The 20,140-nt window shown below is 40.5% G+C and overlaps 1 protein-coding gene across 1 annotated transcript; it reads right to left on the reverse strand.

The window, feature by feature from the left end:
* Nucleotides 1-10,837: 10,837 nt before the first annotated feature.
* Nucleotides 10,838-19,998, reverse strand: LOC125249425 (olfactory receptor 2AT4-like). The gene is made up of 2 exons (XM_048161717.1): nt 19,939-19,998; nt 10,838-11,761 (listed from the first exon to the last, which is right to left on the reverse strand). The coding sequence occupies exon 2, from the start codon at nt 11,759-11,761 to the stop codon at nt 10,838-10,840; it is 924 nt and encodes a 307-aa protein (XP_048017674.1). The 5' UTR covers nt 19,939-19,998.
* Nucleotides 19,999-20,140: the final 142 nt, after the last annotated feature.

The following is a 20,140-nucleotide window of genomic DNA, read 5'->3' on the forward strand; positions in this document are numbered from 1 at the left end:
ATTAATTGTCATAACAACCAAGGAACAGGAAGCACATAGAACAAAGAAAACAAAACTAAACATTCTAAAAGTCCTTGGAAAAAAAAACAAAAAAAAAAAAAAAAAAACAGATTAAACATGAATATAATATAATGTTATGTTCATTTGAAGAAAAGTGGTTTAGGGTGCATTAAAAATGCAGATAAATTTAAAACAGAAAAAAAAAAAAATTTTTAGTATGGCTCAGGTATAATGTATATAAGCTGAAGGTATATAAGTTATATTCTTTAACAAATTGACTGAGGAAAATATAAAACAAATTTTAAAAAAAAGAGAAAACATCTCAAACCTTCTTATGGAAAAAAATTCCATCACAAGCTTTACCAAGTACAACAAGTAGAGGACACTGTGGGATTACAGAATTTAATAATCTGTTTAAGATCTGTTGATCGTACATCCTGACATAACCTCACATGAATTACTAAGGTGAAGTATACTGTATTTAGCATGTTAAGGTAAAGATAATGACATTCTAAGGGAATCAAGGCAGGCAGCTCAGGTGTGTGTGACATAAACCTTTTGTCTCATGCACTTCCTGACCATTTGGCAGGACAAGCTCAAGATACAGCGGTGCTTTTGTCTCTATGATAATGTAAAGGTATGGGCAATACTGTCAGACTGATTGGATTAGCACCTATGCATTTGAATGACACAGTTATGCTGATTAGATCATGGCTGGGAAATGTAGGGAATGGGCTGATTGCTGCACTGCATTTGCATGCTTTGTTTAGATTGTCTCCACCCTACTCTATGTATCCCTCCCCCTTGAATGTATATGAACTACCAAGTAAAATGCCTTAGTTAGACTTGGATGACTACAGCGACGCACAGTATTTCTCAATAAAGAGTAACTTCTGCTTGAAAGATATCCCAACTTCTCCTGGTCTCTGCTTCGACGAGGAACATGTTTCCAACAGTTTTGGTGCCGTGACCCGGATAGAGCTTCTCACCTCAATCCAGATTGAAACTTCAAGCACAACAAAGATCTGATCCAAAAGAAGATCCAGGCTGAATTTTCCTGTACACCCTAGGGTTGGTGAGTGATACTCTATCCAAAAGAACCATTAAGACCAGTACAAAGTTGTTATCCTCTGCACCGTCAGAGAAGAGTTAACAGACAGCTGTAGGGTTTGGTTAACTAAGTTATCCTCTAAAAATGTTCTTTTAGAGATTAAGTTTATCCTCTGTTCAGGCAGGGAAGATTGGCATCATGTGCTAATATTGACTGAGAAAGGTGGACTAGCTACTCCTTTATGGACAGATAGTGAGTTCAAATCATTGTTAGGAAAGCACATGGACTCAATAGTGACTGAGTCAGTCAGATTGGATTTGACAAAGAAATTTGAAATTTTAGAAAAGCAGAACAAACAGTTGCACACTCGAGTGTCTCGTCTCACTCAGAAGTTGGGACTTAACAAAGCCTCAACCAAATGTGACTCAAAAGACCAACAGTCAGATGAAAGTCATCCTGACATACAGTCTTTCTGTAGACTAGAGGGCAATAGCAATACTGGATTCATGGATAAAGATGTAAATGCAGTTGAAGTGTGTGGAGTGAGACAAAAGGCTCAGAGTAGGGCAAAAGGGGTTGACACAGTTCCATCTGTAACCCCCATACTGCAGTTGCAAGCAGTCAGTACCACTATAGGTCCTGAAGACATAGAAAGAATTTCTGAGAATTTGCCATCAGTGCATAGAAACTTTTCTGAGTTTAGAACAGAGTTGTCCAGAAAAATGAAGCTCTATGATATGTCCCTAGCTGAAGTCACAGAGCTAATGTCACAAAAATCCTGAAAGAGTCAGAATTCAATGATTTTGAAAGTGCTGTAAATAATTCTGAGTTTCAGCATTCCAGCAAAGGTGAATTGAGAGAAGGAGTTCTGAGAGTGTTACAGAACCTTGTTGGACCAAAGGTGGACTGGTCAAAGATCACTAGTTGTGTACAGAAGAGGGGTGAAACTGTAAGTGAGTACACTGAAAGATTTTGTCAGTCAGCTGCAGCATACAGTGGAATAGCTGACACTCCAGAGAAGGTGTTAGAGGATAATGGACCACTGGTCCACATGTGGTTTGATGGGCTTTCATCAGAATACAGAAATTCATTGCCTTTCTTAGACCTCACATGGTCCAATGGAACCCTGCAAAACAACATGGATAGGTTAGCTGTTTGGGAAAGAGACTCCGATGTTAAGACAAGAGTAAAGATTGCAGCAGCATCCTTTAAGGTCAACACAGAGAATCGACAGACACGTAAATGTCCTAAGAGAGAGGGCAGTTGTCATTATTGTGGTAAACCTTGACATTGGATGAAAGAGTGTAGGAAAAACAAAAAGACATTAAAAGAAATGAACAGCTTTACTCAGCTCCTACTCAGTCTACTTGCTACATTGAAACTGCCCCTCCCCTCTTCTCCAAACTCTTGGATCAACAGCTTGCTAACATGCTAACCATTTGGGCTGTGAGTGCTTAATTTCCCCATTAATCTTCAAGAAAGCTGAAAGACTCATTCTGAACAAAAGAAAGTTGACTGTCACTACCACCATGTGGGGAACACTGGTTAATTACACTCACAGCCTTAAATGTTATGCTACAGCACACACCATTCACATATCCATCCTCTATGGGTTATGATGTCTGCTATGACTGATGTTTCAATGGAAGATGGAGATGTAGCACAGTAAAGTTTGCAAATTAACTACAGGGAGAGAATAGGACACACAGACCAGTGAGGAGCCCAGGGAAGAACCGAAGTTCAACAGGTATCGGGGGCCAACCCTGTGGTGAAGACTTCCTCATAGGTTTCCCCATCTCAGTACTTTATCCCCACCTTACTGGTCTATAGGTGTCAAATTGATTAAGACTAGGTTAAGAAAAAGAAGAACAAAACCACTATACGATCACTAGAATTTTATGATGATCAGAGTTAGACAGAAAAACTATACGGTCATTAGAGGTCTAATGTACTAAAGTCTATGCATGAATACTGCTGGTCTGCTGTTTCTTTGTTTTCTTGTGTTGCAGGTATGTGTATATCCTATGACGGCTCATAAACAGCACCTGGTGTAAAGCATCACCTCAGCCTTCATGACGACAGAGTCATCTGAGCAACTTGGAACAAACATGGAAATGCGTTGGAAATGGACTCTACAGGGAACAGACTCCACAGCTATTCAGGCGCCATGGACTTTTAGGACTTCCACGCTTATGCTACATGGTTTTTCTGTGTCATCATGTAGTTCATACAACATGTTACCACCCTGCGTTGTATATGTGTGTCAACAGTATACTCAAGTTAAAGAACAACACTTATGTAAACGTTGGACACAACACAGAATAAGATGTGCCTGTAGCTGTTAAAAGTTGCATGGCTGGAAGATGGGACTTATGTTAACAAACATATGTTATAGAAGGGATTTAAGAAGGTTTAAATTTGTATTATGTGAGAGTTATTAGAACTCTCAAAGGGGGGACTGTGGGATTACAAATTTAATAATCTGTTTAACCCTTTAACACATACGATCACACCGGTGTGATTAGAACGTTCAGTGCATTACGTGATCAACTGCTAAATTCAAATGTGCGTGCACGCTTTAACTGGTGCTAAACCAGAGACGGACGCGCGCAGCGCTTTTCATATATCACATATATGCAGTGTTTTCAACCAAATAATGTTCATTTCAGGTTTCAGACATTTAAATACACGAGTACTAACAAAACAATATATTTAGAGTTTGTAAAATACACAATGATGTCTATAGAAGCGGAAATAACAACCCTTTCCATTATAACTTGACAACACGTTTAATTCATATCAGATACACATTGTGAAAGTAACTTAAAAGCTTACTCTATTCTTCCCCAGTTCACCGGCACACTTACTTTCACGTATTTCGGGAGAAGTGGATAAATTCACGGGTTGTAAATCCAACAGATCCGATTCTCTGTGCGGTGCAAACTAACATGGCGGCGCCCGTCGCTCATATGGCTCAACTAACGCGATCGTTATAAAGGTGTTTAAACAGCAAAACACATCCACTTGCACATATTTGACAATCGGAATATTAGATATTTCATGCTATAGTTAACAAATTTGTGAATATTTTGAATAAAAAAGGAAAAATTAAATGAAAGCAGATCATCATTCATACAGTGCTGCGGTGTATCACTAAACAAGCGATGACGCGTCACCATGGAAACCATAAAGTGATATGTTCTAAATAACGGTCGCCTTAAAAAACTCACGCTGGGGGGTCAGCCAGAATATTTGAAACTTACGTGCGAAAGGGTTAAGATCTGTTGATCTTACATCCTGACATAACCTCACATGAATTACTAAGGTGAAGTATACTGTATTTAGCATGTTAAGGTAAAGATAATGACATTCTAAAGGGATCAAGTCAGGCAGCTCAGGTGTGTGTGACATAAACCTTTTGTCTTCATGCACTTCCTGACCATTTGGCAGGACAAGCTCAAGATACAGCGGTGCTTTTGTCCCTATGATAATGTAGGTATGGGCGATATTGTCAGACTGATTGTATTAGCACCTATGCATTTGAATGACACAGTTATGCTGATTAGATCATGGCTGGGAAATGTAGGGAATGATTCCTGCACTGCATTTGCATGCTTTGTTTAGACTTGTCTCCACCCTACTCTATGTATCCCTCCCCCTTGAATGTATATGAACTACCAAGTACAATGCCTTAGTTAGACTTGGATGACTACAGCGACACACAGTGTTTCTCAATAAAGAGTAACTTCTGCTTGAAAGATATCCCAACGTCTCCTGGTCTCTGCTTCGATGATGTAAAAGTTTCCAACAATACTCATAAAATTCCCTTTTTATCACTTTGTTTTCAGTCTGCTTCATCCTTCAATAAAATATACACATAAGATCACACATTTGTTTGTTGCTGTATATTGCAGTAAATTTCCCATTGGGGAAAGAAAAGGGTTTTATCCCTTAACAAAATGGTATTTTAATTTTGTATTTAATGGTGACCGATATTTAAGGTAAACAGGTATTTTTTTAATAATAAAGAAAAAAAAATATCAGTATAATATCAATATGTAATGAGGTGGCAGACTTGATGGGATCCATGTGCAGCTTTATTAACCCTTTGATGCGCAAGCTATGAAAACCCCTTCTAATGCGCAACATGGGTCAAAAACAAGATATTTAAGGAATACCTGGAATAAATGAATGATAAAATACATTTCTTTGAAAGATTCAGTGAAGAAACACTCAGTCATGATTGAAATAACATAGGAAATGAATACGGGTCATTTTTGACCCATGTGTGTAAAATTGATGTAGACATACAAAAACTGTGTTTGTTTATAAAGTAAGAAAGAAAAAAATGAACATAATGATTTTTGACAATCAAAAACAAGATATTTAAGGAATACCTGAAATAAATGAATGATAAAATACATTTCTTTCAAAGATTTAGCAAAGAAACACTCAACCATGATTGAAATTACATAGAAAATGAATACGGGTCATTTTTGACCCATGTTGCACATTAGAGGGGTAGTGATAGAAAAATGATTTTTATTCAAAAAGTAAGAAAAAAAAATTAAAATGAGGATTTGTGATGATCAAAAAGAAGTTAATTGAAGAATACCTGGAATACTGAATGATGAAATTAATTTCTTGCAAAGATATAGAAAATAAAAACTCAGCCGGGTCATTTTTGACCCATGTTATGCATCAAAGGGTTAAAGAATCGTAGTCGTACAGGCAGGGGTCAAATACCAGCAACAGCAATGTCAAAGGCAAAACGTAATCAGAAACAGGGATAGGCAAAAGGTCTGGGCAGGTGGCAGACAAGGCAGAGTAATCCAGAAAACAGTCAGATAAATCACAGGGCAGGCAGCAGGCATAGCACGGACAAAATGGTATTTTAATTTTGTATTTAATGGTGACCGATATTTAAGGTAAACAGGTATTTTTTTTAATAATAAAGAAAAAAAAAATCAGTATAATATCAATATGTAATGAGGTGGCAGACTTGATGGGATCCATGTGCAGCTTTATTAAAGAATCGTAGTCGTACAGGCAACACGTAAACAACGTAAACAAACTGACGTAAACAAACTCTTTGGTAGTGGAGAAGGCCATCTTCCATTCGTCCCCCTCTCTGATACGGATCAGTTATAAGCGCTCCGGAGGTCTAGCTTGGTGAAATAGCAGGTCAGAGCGAAAGCTGTTCTAAGGCAGCAGGAACCAATGGCAGGGGATAACGGAATTTCACTGTGATGTCATTGAGTCATTGGTAGTCGAAACAGGGTCTTAACCCCCCATCCTTCTTCTTCACAAAGAAGAACCCAGGCCCATGCAGTGGAGGTGGACGGTTGTATGAAGCCCTTGGCCAGCTCCTCCTTGATGTAGTTCTTCATGGCTTCAGACTCAGGCTGGGAAAGTGGGAAGATGTGACCCTTGGGGGGCGTAGAACCTGGGATTAGCTCGATGGCACAGTCATTGGTGCGATGTGGTGGTAGCTGGGCCGCTCTGGTTTTACTGAAAGCCTCAGTGAGATCTTGATATTCGGCAGGTAGCTGGTTAGTGGGTGATGATGGTATGGTTGGGTCTTGGTGCTGTGGAGACTGGAGACAGGTTCGACGACAGTAGTCTGACCAGTGAGTGATTTGGTTGTCTGCCCATGAAATCGGCGGGTTATGCTGGTGTAACCACGGCAATCCAAGGATGATGGGATTCTGAGGTGATTTGATTATGAAAAAGCGGATTGACTCTGTGTGCAGTGCCCCAATCTGAAGAGACACATCGCCAGTGGTGTAGTGAACCTGTCCAGTCCCCAGGGGGCGTCCATCTAGCACTGCCACTGACAACACAGAATCGCAGGGGATTAAAGCAATGTTGCGCATCTTAGCAAACTCTAAGTCCATGAAGTTACCGGCTGCACCTGAGTCTATCATGGTCTGGGTATAGACAGAGCTATCATTTATCGATAGTCTGGCTGCAATTTCAATATTAGGAGAAGTGGAGGATGAACTCACCGCAGTGGCACCTCGGCTGGTAGGACGAGTGGGACACGATGCTCTCATATGACTGGTTAGACCACAGTATAGACACAGGCATTGCTGCACATGTCTGTTCTCTCTCCTCCGTAGTCAGGTGAGTAGAAGCGATCTGCATAGGGCTCAGATGTTGATGGGGTGACGGCAGGGAAAGACGATGTGTTCCTTGAAAGGGCGTCGTGATCGAAATTAAATTGTCGATGCGAATAGCCAGGTCGATAAAGCCATTCAAGGTCCTTCCCTAGTCGGCATGCCAATTCTGACAGAAGATCCATGTTTAAGCCCTTGCGGAAAAGTAACTTCAGCGTGTCGTCCACCCAAGTGGTCTGTGCAGCTAATGTGCGAAACGTGAGAGCGTACTCCGCTGCAGTCTGTTTGCCTTGGCGAAGTGCCAGCAGTAACTCACCAGCCCCCTTACCTCCCTCTGGCGTGCTCGAAGATTTCACGGAAGCGCTGTAGAAACTCCTCCAGTGAGGTAAACGTGGGGTGGCCGTTATTCCACACTGTTGTAGCCCACTCTAACGCCTTACCCGTCAGCAGAGAACATACAAAAGTGTGACTCTCATCATTGGTGTACAAAGCGGGTTGTTGGGAAATGAACAGTGAGCATTGTAACAGAAACCCCTTGCATCTAGCTGGTGAACCATCATATTTCTCCGGGAAGGCTAAACGTGGGTTGGTTGTAGAGTTCGTGAGTGACACCGCCGCCTTGGGCAGCATGGCTGATGGCGGACTTACGTCGGTGTTGGAGAGTCGCATGCTCTGTAGCGTCTTTACTAGCTCCTCAGTAACAGCGGCGAGACGGGTGAGTTGTTGCTGGTGGACGGCTAGCACGCTGGCCTAGGTAGATATCTCTGTAGACAGATGGTAGATGGCCGCTGGATCTTGGTCTGGCAAAGTCTTCTGTAACAAGGCAGCAGACTTGATGGGATCCATGTGCAGCTTTATTAAAGAATCGTAGTCATACAGGCAGGGGTCAAATACCAGCAACAGCAATGTCAATGGCAAAATGTAATCAGAAACAGGGACAGGCAAAAGGTCCGGGCAGGCAGCAGGCAAGGCAGAGTAATCCAGAAAACAGTCAGATAAATCACAGGGCAGGCAGCAGGCAAAGCACGGAGGTATCAGGCAGTCCAAGGTCATACACAGAATCACAATAAACAGAACATAGAGAAATATTGAGGAACCAAAGACAGGCTTGTTCAATCACATGCAATCACAGAGTTTTACATTTTAATTTAAACAATTGTACATTTAACATAAATGTCTTATTAACACTCTGATGTCTGAAAACGCGCCGGCGCGTTTTGCAGGTTTTTTTTCACATTGCAGCAAAACAGACTTAAAATACTCCGTCATTTTTTGTCATAGAGACATAAGTAATATATCAATTGAAACTATAGAATATCTTCTTTTATTTGTATACACTCAGAGTAAAAACAAAATGTTGTGCTTTTTGTAAAATAAAGAAAACTAACATGATGCGTGATTTCTCCTCTCCCTCTGAACGAAGTCCAATCTGATAGTTCTCAGAAAAATGAACTGTAACTTAGTGAATACTAATCACAGAAAAATTAAACTTATGTCTAAAAAAACGTTAAGATGTCAGGTTTTAAATCATGTAAGTCAAATCGAAAACAAACCTTCTGTGTTTATGTAATCTGTATGAAAAGAGAGCCATGTCAGAAGTCCGTGATTCAGCTCATTATCCGCTAATGCGGCCACGCCCACGGAGCCAGCGCTATTCAGAGGCAAATTCAGAGGCAATACATGCATTCATTGTCTCAATCGTGTATTTATTGTCTTGAAAAGTGTTTATCTGGGTGTAAAAGTCATGGTTAGCGATCTCTAGAAGACATGCAGTTAGTTCCTGTTTTCTTTTCTTCTATAGATGAATTTTAGATGAGTTTTTGTTTCTTTAGCGCCCTCCGGCTGCAGTATGAATTGGAAACTCCATTCATGGAATAGCCTCTTCTTCTTTTAGATGAATTTGTGGACTAAAAATGCACAGAGAGCGCCCTCCGACTTCAAGGATGAATTGAAAACACCAGCGCTCATAGTAATGACAATGAATATTAAATAAATAACCCCTCTGTATAGAAAATTGACATAAGCATATGAGAATCCAATATTTCTCCAAATGTGCATGCTTTTAAACTAAAAGCCTATATTCAGACTCTTTGCATCACAAAAATACATTATATTTTAAAGTATAATATAAAACCATTACTTTATATTGTAATAATATTTTTCTGTATGTTTCATATATAATGATGAGCTTGAGACATCACAGAAGATTTTTTTCACAGCCTACCTGACTGAAATGCCTCATTAATATGCAAGTCATTTCAGCTCATTACTATCCAATTCTTTTATCTTCTCAGGTGAGAATGGCCCATTTTTCAGTGGTGATTCACGCCTCCACGCATACTGTGTTTCTTGGCAAAAAGTGTCTTACAAAAACTAAATCAATATATTGTTTTATATGAAGGAGTAGGCAGCATAATTTTTACATAATTTTGAAGCAAAAACTCTAGTTTACAACCTCCAATACCCTAAAGTATTGTAAACACAGATTTACTATACTTTTTTGGCCTTATTTCAGTGACTTAAGTTTTTTGTTTTTTCAATAACCACGCATAAATGTTATTCCTTCAAAAACACAAACATGTACATACATGTTCCTCACATATTATTGTAGCCTAGTTTGTGCTGAATACAGTGTAATGACACTTTTTCCATTAATATGTTTATGAACAACTGAAAAAAGCACAAATGTCAGGGCATGTCAAAACTTCTCCAGGCCCCAAATCAGCCTCAGACTCCAGAGGGTTAAAGAGGTGAACATAGAGTATCTGCCAAATTAAATAGTATTTGTATATATCTGAATAATTATTTCTATGCATCAGGGTTCATAATTTGATATATATATCAGCCAAACCAAAATTTATTCAGACACCCTGAACACTTCATTCATTATTACAGTTTATTCACTATAGTTTTTTTAAAAATGGTAAAAAAAAAATATGAGAAGATCTCAGAGTTAAACTGTGTCAGAAAAAAAATAATCTTAATTAGGTCAGATAATACTTAAGCAAAACATGGTTGTCACAGACACGTCAGGTTCCACCTCACTCCCTTACCCACGCACTCAATCACCAGCATACTGATCACCGCCACCTGTGACTCATCAGCACCGCAATCACCACCACTACAAAACCACCACACTCACACACACTCACGGTCCGGTCTCGTTTGCACTACAACTCATGTATGCTTACCTTAAGGACTCCAAACGCTATACTTACCTGCTCCAAGTTGTCTACTCCATCTCCCTCGTCTCCTGTTCTCCTCGTGTGCCTACCTACCTGTGTGTGTGAGTGTCTCAGCCATCACCTTCCTACGCATCTCTCCATCTGCATCTGCAAGACAAAATCAGGACAGTATTATACTCGCTCTATCATTCAAGAACTGCATATCTGCTTACCATCACCCTGTGCTCTGCTGTTTGTGCAATAAACTTACCTGGATTGCTTTTATCTCTGCCTCCGTGTCTCTGTCGTAACAATGGTCAGGTCAAATTGTCTGAATGATTTTTGGTTCCAAATTTTTATCAGTTTTACTGGTAGTCCACTGTATGAAGAATTTTTGGGTATAATATTATTTAGTTAGCAACAGTACTTTTAACCAAGACTGACCTTTCTATTGACTCCAACCTGTTTTATCTTAATTTTTTTTTAATTATGGCCTCTTTGATCTATTTAGTCCTGAAGCAATATATAAATGGGTTTACAACAGCAGGGAAGATACTATACATCATGGAAACCACAATGCGGATATCAGTATTAAATTCATAGCCAGCAATGTGTGTCATATACACAAAAGTTCTGGGTAGATAATACAGACATATGATCAATAACTGTGGAGTGCACGTGGAAAATGCTTTATAACGTCCTTCTGAATTTGAGATTCTCAACACAGAGATGATGATAGAGACGTAAGAAAATAAGATGAAACTTAAAGGACCCCACAGAACAAACATGGCAATGGTTGCAGTGATTTTGATGTTAGTTACATCTCCACATGTCAGTTTGCCTAAAGCAACATGATCACAGTAGCAATGAGGTATGACATTTGACCCACAGTAATTCACACTGAGGGCCAGGAGAGTGACTCCAACTAACAGCAGCATGTTTGCTATCCAAACACATGCACACAGAATGGCAATAGTTGAATTTTTAATCAGAGTATGATATCTGAGAGGATTGCAAATAGCTATGAATCGATCAAGAGCCATCAGTGCCATGAGAAATGAATTTGTAGCCCCAAGAAAATGGACAAAATACATCTGCACGAAGGAGGCGTTGAATGATATGATTTTGTCAGACATCCAGTACTTTGCAATGACTCTTGGGTAGGTTGTCGTTCCAAGTGCATGATCTGCCATTGCAAGGTTACAGAAGATTATGTATGTTGGTTTCTGAATGCTTTTTTCACACATCACAAAGACAATGATAAAAATATTCCCAGTAGCAAGAAGAAGGTATAAGATGAAAAACAAAGCTCCCACACATCCGTAGTACTCAGGAGGGATGCTAGGAAAACCTCGTAGAACAAACTCAGTGATCGTTGTTGTTGTGTTTGCATTTTGGTAGGTTCCGTCATTGCTGCCCGACCCCATCTGGCGGAAATAAAAAGTGAAATAGCACAATAAAACTGTTATATGTGTGACCCTTTTGGTTTTTCTCTGGCCCGTCTTGTCTCACCCTTCATTAACACGCAACTCAGAATACGGATGATCACAGTATTTATTTGTCCTGCACAGAGCAGTAGAAGAAAGAGAAACAAGTGAGTAAAGTTGCTTCAGCTCCATCTGTACGAGACATTTCACTAGTTCGGGAGCACATGGAATGACGCACATGGAAAGATTCGGTTCATTAAAAACGGAAATAAAACTATCAAATACACAAAAATATGAACAGAAAACACACTCTATAAGTCAACTAGTGTTCAATGTGTGCAATCCCCTTCATACATAGTCTAACATTCAACATGAAACTTATATTTTTAACTTTTAATACGGAGCTGCAGCAGAAACGACTCACCCACAGCAGTTCTCTCTAGCTCTGCTGCAGATTGTTCGAACTCGGTGGGCTATAGCGCCACCAGCGCAACCAATAGGAAGCGTGAACACATTACAGCAGGATTTATTTAAAGAACCCTTGAACTATGATATTTATCCCGTTACATACACCCCCCTTAAATCCTGCTTAATGTGGAAATACCATAACAAGAAAAACCAGCAGTGAAGAAAGATAAAGAGAAAAACAGATATGGAACTCACACTTCATGTTTCCAATTAATAAAGAAGAGAAGAAAAACTGCGCACTGAGTAGGATTATCTGTCAATCAAAAGATTCTTCCATAAGAAGTACCTACAGACAAGGGTGGCGCCTAACCCCAGTCTGAAAGTAGACTAACGAGATGCCTGTTACACCTCAAAATTTCATAACGTAATAACTCATTTGATTTCTAATCTCTGTATCAATCAGCTTCTTTTTTGTGTTCCCCACTTTGCATGAAATCAAATGTAACATTTTATGTGAAAATGCTTTTAACTAAATAAACAAAAGAACTCACTGTAGAGTCTGGACTGTCTATGTGTTGTTTGTTCATTTCACAAATCAGTCTTTTAGTAGGCTTAATGACTCTGCCAAATCTAGTTTGAGTTACGACAGCCTCAACATGTCTTGGCTGTGTGCACACCACAGGTTCCTTTATGACGTCATTTGTGAACTGCTCTCTTTGAGTCGAGTCAGAATCTTGACCTTTCACTTCAGGTAAATCAACATCACTTGTTACATTTTGATCACTTCTTTCGACATCAATTTCCATTCTGACATCACTTCGGTCATTCAGGTTCCCAGCACCAGCACTTGCAGAGTCCAGCATCACTGACACACAATCTGACGCATCAAGTGAATCTGTATGGATTGTATGAACATCCTCTTCAGCAAAATCATTAGGATTACTTAATATCCAGTTTGCAGTTCTGTCGTCATGGTCAATTCCATCTCCTTGAACTTCAATTTCATCATTCACATCATTGTCCTTTTGATCTGATTCCTGAGGTTCATCAACTGGTAGGAAGTTCACAGGTAACAAAAGATTTCTATGGACCACTCTCACTTTGTCTGAGTTGATTTCTCGAATCCTGTAAACATTGATATCAGGACACACAGCAATGACTTCATACGGAGATGAATCCCATTTGTCAGAAACTTTTCTTCTACCTTTTTCACCTCTGTTCGCAACCAACACTCTATCTCCGACAGCCAGAGGACAGCCCTTCACCTTTCTGTTGTAAAGTCTGCCATGTCGTTCCTGTTCTTTCAGAGTGTGCATCCTTGCTATGTGTGCTGCTTCACGCAAATCTTTCTTCAGCTTGGACACAAAATCTTTGTAATCCACCACATTCTCATTTGAAAGCACATTTTGAAACAGAATGTCAATTGGGAGACGAGGAACTCTGCCAAACATAAGAAAGAATGGTGCAAAACCTGTTGTCTCATGTTCAGTGCAGTTGTAACAGAAGGTAAGTTGCTGCAACATCTGCGGCCATTTTGCCTTTGCTTTAGGAGGCAATGTCCTGATCATGCTACCAAGAGTCCTATTGAACCTCTCAGCAATGCCGTTCCCCATTGGGTGGTACGGTGTTGTGTGGGACTTGTCTACACCTGCCATGGTCAATAGTTCCTTGATTAGCTTGCTCTCGAAATTCGCCCCCTGGTCAGAATGAATTCTTTTGGGGAAACCATAAACTAGAAAGAAGTCATTCCAGAGTCTTTTTGCAACTTGTTTGGCCGACTGATTCTGGCATGGAAACGCATGGGCCATTTTTGTAAAATGATCCGTCACAATCAGCACATCTACAGACTTTCCTTCTTTGACCTCTGCCGACCAAAAGTCGATGCAGACCAGCTCGAGCGGCTCAGATGTTCGGATACTTTCTAAAGGAGCACAAGCATTGGGTTCTGAGGTTTTACCAACCACACATCGATGACAATTCTTCACATAATCATCAATATCTTTTTTCATTCCAATCCAGAAGAATCTTTGTCTCGCCAATGACAGTGTCCTGCTACGTCCTTGATGACCTGCCGTATCATGGATTCCATGGAGAACTTGCGCTTTTAATGAAGCAGGTACAACAAACAGGTAGATTTTCTTGTTTAGCTTTGGATCTCTTTTCACCTTATACAGCACACCATCACGGACAACAAGTTTATCATGGTGTTTCAACAGTTTCCGCACACTTGTGGATTCCTTTGTTTGTTCTCTCTTAGATGGTTTCCGACGTCTTTCAATATAGTACAGAATCCGACACAAGGTGCTGTCCTTCTCCTGTTCATTCACGATGTTGCTGTGCTGCAAAGGAGGGCTAAACTGTTGTGGTTGTGAGATGGCTGGCACTGACCCCAATACTTCACTCAAACCCCCAGTAGTGTGTGCTGCTAACACCGCAGAAACTTCCTGGCTCCCAGAAGAACCTGAAGGCAAGAGTGTATCACTGGTTGGGTCACATGAACCTTTGCCATCCTTCTGCACCACCTGATGGTTACTTGTGCACTTGAAAGCATCTTGGACAGTGTCGTCAACTATACCACTGACATCCTTCAAGAGAGATAAGTACGGTTCAGTGATAAGGCGATGTCCTATGCAAGACTGGACAAATGGCTCACGGCTCAAAGCATCCGCAACAACATTTTTTGTTCCTGGGACGTACTTCAGATCAAAACTGTAGGAAGCAAGTTTTGCCACCCATCGCTGCTCACATGCATCGAGTCGGGGTTTAGTCAGGATATATGTAAGAGGATTATTGTCGGTCCATGCCGTAAAGTGCCGTCCTCTCAGCCAGTGGCTAAACTTTTCACAGATAGCCCACTTTAAGGCAAAGAACTCTAATCTGTGAGCTGGATAGTTCATTTGTGAGCGAGACAGAGTTCTACTTGCAAAGGCTACAGGTCTGGCAATTTCTTCACCTGGCAGAACCTGCGACAATACAGCTCCCACTCCATCGAAAGATGCATCAACAGCCAAAATGAAAGGTCGTTCAAAGTCTGGATGAGCCAGCGTCACATTTTTAGTAAGTTCTAGTTTTAGGGTGTGCAAAGCTTCTTCACAATCAGCCGTCCAGTCAGCGGGGGAAAGTTTGAGGTAACTAATTTTCTTTCTTGGTCTATGTCCTTTTGTGACAGGAGTCCGTTTGACTGAGCCTGATGTCAACTTGAATAAAGGCTTAGCTTTTGCTGAACATCCTTCAATAAAATGTTGATAGTACAGAACCATTCCAAGAAAGGACCTGATCTTTTTTTGACATGGTGTTTTTCCATCAGGTTCCATCAAATCAGAAGCTTGAATATTGTTAATTGCCTCAACTTTACCAGGATCAGTCTTAATCCCTTCTTCACACACAATGTGCCCAAGAAATTTCACAGATCGTCGCAAGAAACAACATTTCTTTGGAGCCAACTTCAGGTTGTGATGTGACAAGCGCAAGAGAACCATTTCGAGACGTTGGAGGGCTACAGACTCAGAAGAGGCAAACACCATCAAATCATCAAGGTAACAGAGAACGCTGCTAAAATTCTCATCTCCAAAGATAGACATCATCATTCTCATGAAAGTGGCTGGGCTATTAGAAAGACCCTGAGGAAGCCTATTGTACTCATGGAGTCCAAATGGTGAAGAGAATGCAGTGTACTTTTTATGTTCTTCTTCTAGGGGAACATTATAATACCCTGAGGTAAGATCCATGGTTGAGAAGAAGGTGTTTCCTCCCAATGCAGCTAACACATCGGACTGGTGTGGCAAAGGGTAGGCGTCTCTGACAGTCCTCGCGTTTAACCATCTAAAATCAGTGCAGATCCTGAGATCGCCATTTTTCTTCCAAACTAGTACGAGAGGGGAAGCATAGTCACTATGTGACTTGCGAATGATTCCTTTCTCCTCCATCTCATTTAACGCTGTCCTCAGTTTAGCATACTGGCTCGGTGGTATACGCCTATATGGGAAACGGAAGGGTCTGTCATCAGTTAAGTTAATTCGATGGACAACGCCTTTAGCTTCTCCGCACTCCATTTTGTCTCTTGAGAAAACTGACTCGTACTTCTCAATGATGTGCAACAACTTGTCTTTCCAGTGGGATGACACTTCACATGACTCTAAATCAAGTTCACCAAGGTTCAAATCATTCAAGACACGCTTCATCTCTTTGCTGGATCTGTGTGGTAAGGGTTCCTCAGTACACTGCAGATTAGACTGAATTTGTTTCGGCAGCGGCAAATCTTGCACAGCAATACACGGTGACACGTCAGCTATTTTTGCATTTCTCTTCAACACAACACGGTGATTAGTGGGGTTGATGACTTTCAAGGGGATAGAACCATCTCCCCATAGTGGTGTTATGACCCTCCCGACCAATATCTGTCTAGGTCTTGATTTGGACTCGGTCGGTTCTACAATGACAGTGCTTCCCACTGACAAAACAGAAGACTGAGGTAGCTTACCCCAAACTAGATGTTCAGTTTGTGGCTCTAACGTCACACTCCTTTGTAACTTTACAGTACCGATTTTCTCAGGTATGGATTCGCCTCTCCATCTTTCTGCATTTGAGAAAAGAGATAGAAACATACAGCACTCATCACTCTCATTGTTACTTGACTTAGACATGAGCCTCCAGTAACCGTCAGTTTCTCTCAGTTGCATCAGAAGTCTCTTTATAACGTTTGTGCCCAAAATCATCTCTTCGGTCTGCCCAGGCACAACTAAAGCAGGAATTATCATGGGGCAGCCGTACACTGTAGCTTTAAGATCATAGACTGCAGTAGGGGCAACACGATGGCCACCACAACCAACAATGACAATATCTTGTGCTGACTGGCTTGTCATATCTGGAATACTTTTCAACAACCTTTCTTCAGCAGACTCGCTAATTGTACATGCCATTGATCCACTATCAATTAAAGCTTTAAGGGTGATATCATTCTCAACTGAGACAGATGTGTAAAACAAGCTATCAGCTTTGGGAACTCTCTGTACACCTTGGAAGATGACTGTTTTGTCTGAAGTTACATCACTGAACATTTGACATAAAGACTCATAATCCATTCCATCTTCAAAACTGGATATGGGAGATTCACTCTCAAGATCTACGTGATCCTCCCTCACACGTAGATCACTTAGTTTGACTGCTGGTTGACTGAGGAAGCATTCTTCCTTTCCTGTGGACACCGGAATCTGGGATGGTCAGGCGAAAAACACTGGAAACAGAGCCTTTTGTCTCTACAGTGAGTAAAAGCAGAATGTGAGGTGTCCTTGCACACTAAGCATGGTGTATCATTCAAGCCTGGAATTCTAGACATGGTGCTTCTCTTTCTATACTCCTTGCTCGCCTGCGCATTACCACTATTATTCATCAGAACTCTCTCCAGCATATCGATCACTTTTTCCAGAGCCATGTTTTCTGACTGTTTTGACTGAAGTGAATCCTGTTCAGCTTTCACTGGGAATGGGCTAGGACTTACACACATTTCATTCATAGCGATTTTCTTTTCACATTCAATCTGTCTATTTCCTTGTCCAGCAGCTCTGAGACATTTCTCTGAATGATACTCGTTCAGGATCTCTTGTACTTCATGAGCTGTCCATTTATCAATGGTTTTTGAACGAAATGTCAGCGCTAGATCTGAGTTTGGACAATTCCTAATGAACATGCGTGTGACTTCGATCAGTTGGTTGTCTAGCACCTTTCCTTGTTGTTTCAGACACTCAGCTGTGATGTCAGCAGTATGGTTCAGGCGTAACCAGTAATCAAAGGGATCCTCTTGAGGTTCTGGAAGAGTGGTGTAGAAATCTTGCAAAGGGACAGGAGAATACTGTTGGCAACTGAAATGCTTCCGTAATAGGGTGTAGATTGCAACAGGATTTGTTCTGATATCTAATCCGCTAGACAACATCCCCACTTTAACAACATCTTTGGCTTTGCCTCTCAAGTGGATTAAAATTTCTTCACCCTTGCTCTTCAGTAGGCAGGAACCCCTTTCTTATGAAGTTTTTCATGAGCTCCACCCACTCATCGAGTGTAACAGTGTCTGATGCGTCACCTCTGAAAATTGGAGGATCTTTAACTTCTCTCTGACGCACTACTTGAATCTGCGATGCACTTGACATGGAGCTCTGGTCAGGCGTGTATCTACTATTGTGGTTATATTGCGTATGCTTGGATGTAACTTCTGTTTGACTGTGCAAATTCAAATGTGCAAGTATACTGTCCGCCAGTTGCAGGCCTACTTGCTGCACTATGTTACCCATCTGACTCATCATATCACTGGTAAGGACTGGAGTTGATGTACTAATAGGCTGCGTATTTACAGAACTGCTTAAATTTACATGAGCTGCGTTCTCATTGACATTTGGGGCAGGAAATGCGTTCGCTTCTAACCCATTGTTGGCACCACACATAACAGAGCTAGGACTAATGTCTGGAAAGGGAATTGGTGTCGCTAACAGACCTCTCCCTCGACCAACACTAACTGGAGTTTCTAGATACTGAGATCCAGTCAACCTTGTGTTTTCCATAATCAACTAATAGGTGTAAAAAAATTTAAAAAAGAGGAAAAGAGAGAGAAAAAAAAATGTGTACACTATATTCTATTATGATACCTGGAGTCAATAAAAATATTAAACCACTTCAAAGTGTCCATTCAAAAGTCTCTTCCCAGGTATTCGTTTTCTAAAAGTCCAGGGATAACTAATAAAATCTTAGCTGAAGGTCCCGTGCAGTGAAGAATGACGACAGGCCCGCCGGTCCGACGTTGGATGATCTTCGACCACCTTGATTGAAGTCCTGAGTCACGGCACCAATGTGACCCTCTTTGGTTTTTTCTCTGGCCCGTCTTGTCTCACCCTTCATTAACACGCAACTCAGAATACGGATGATCACAGTATTTATTTGTCCTGCACAGAGCAGTAGAAGAAAGAGAAACAAGTGAGTAAAGTTGCTTCAGCTCCATCTGTACGAGACATTTCACCACAGCAGTTCTCTCTAGCTCTGCTGTATACCAATATAACAATAAACAATTTGGCTTCTTAGATTTAATGCTTTGTGATCGTATAGTAGTTTTCAATATCAGATAGTAATATGCATAGACAGAAATATTATAATATATTAAATATAAGATATAATAATCATCCACTTTATATTAAACAGAATGAAAATTAATAGAAATAACATTTTTTTCCATAAAACAACATGTTCTACAAAATAGTAAATTCGTTAAATACAAAAACAATTACCTGCACAGAGCAGTAGAAGAAAGAGAAACAAGTGAGTAAAGTTGCTTCAGCTCCATCTGTACGAGACATTTCACTAGTTCGGGAGCACATGGAATGACGCACATGGAAAGATTCGGTTCATTAAAAACGGAAATAAAACTATCAAATACACAAAAATATGAACAGAAAACACACTCTATAAGTCAACTAGTGTTCAATGTGTGCAATCCCCTTCATACATAGTCTAACATTCAACATGAAACTTATATTTTTAACTTTTAATACGGAGCTGCAGCAGAAACGACTCACCCACAGCAGTTCTCTCTAGCTCTGCTGCAGATTGTTCGAACTCGGTGGGCTATAGCGCCACCAGCGCAACCAATAGGAAGCGTGAACACATTACAGCAGGATTTATTTAAAGAACCCTTGAACTATGATATTTATCCCGTTACATATGTATGAGACAAAACAAAGGCGCAAGAACTTTTTCTAGACAATGATAGCTTACATGAATATACTTACAGCACAGGTCAGAGTGTCCTCAGTTACATTATGGGTACAAGTTTGCTTTGGCTTTGGTTTATAAATGCTCACACTGTAGATACACTACTCTTTGATGTAAGGTATAGCTCTCACATGTACAAAAACCCTCTGAGGGCCCTGTAGAACAGCAATTTTATTGTGTTTTTGTTTTAAAATTACAGTAGGGGGTGGAATGAGCTGT

Source organism: Megalobrama amblycephala, linkage group LG16 (assembly GCF_018812025.1).
Source record: "Megalobrama amblycephala isolate DHTTF-2021 linkage group LG16, ASM1881202v1, whole genome shotgun sequence".
NCBI classification, from domain to species: domain Eukaryota; kingdom Metazoa; phylum Chordata; class Actinopteri; order Cypriniformes; family Xenocyprididae; genus Megalobrama; species Megalobrama amblycephala.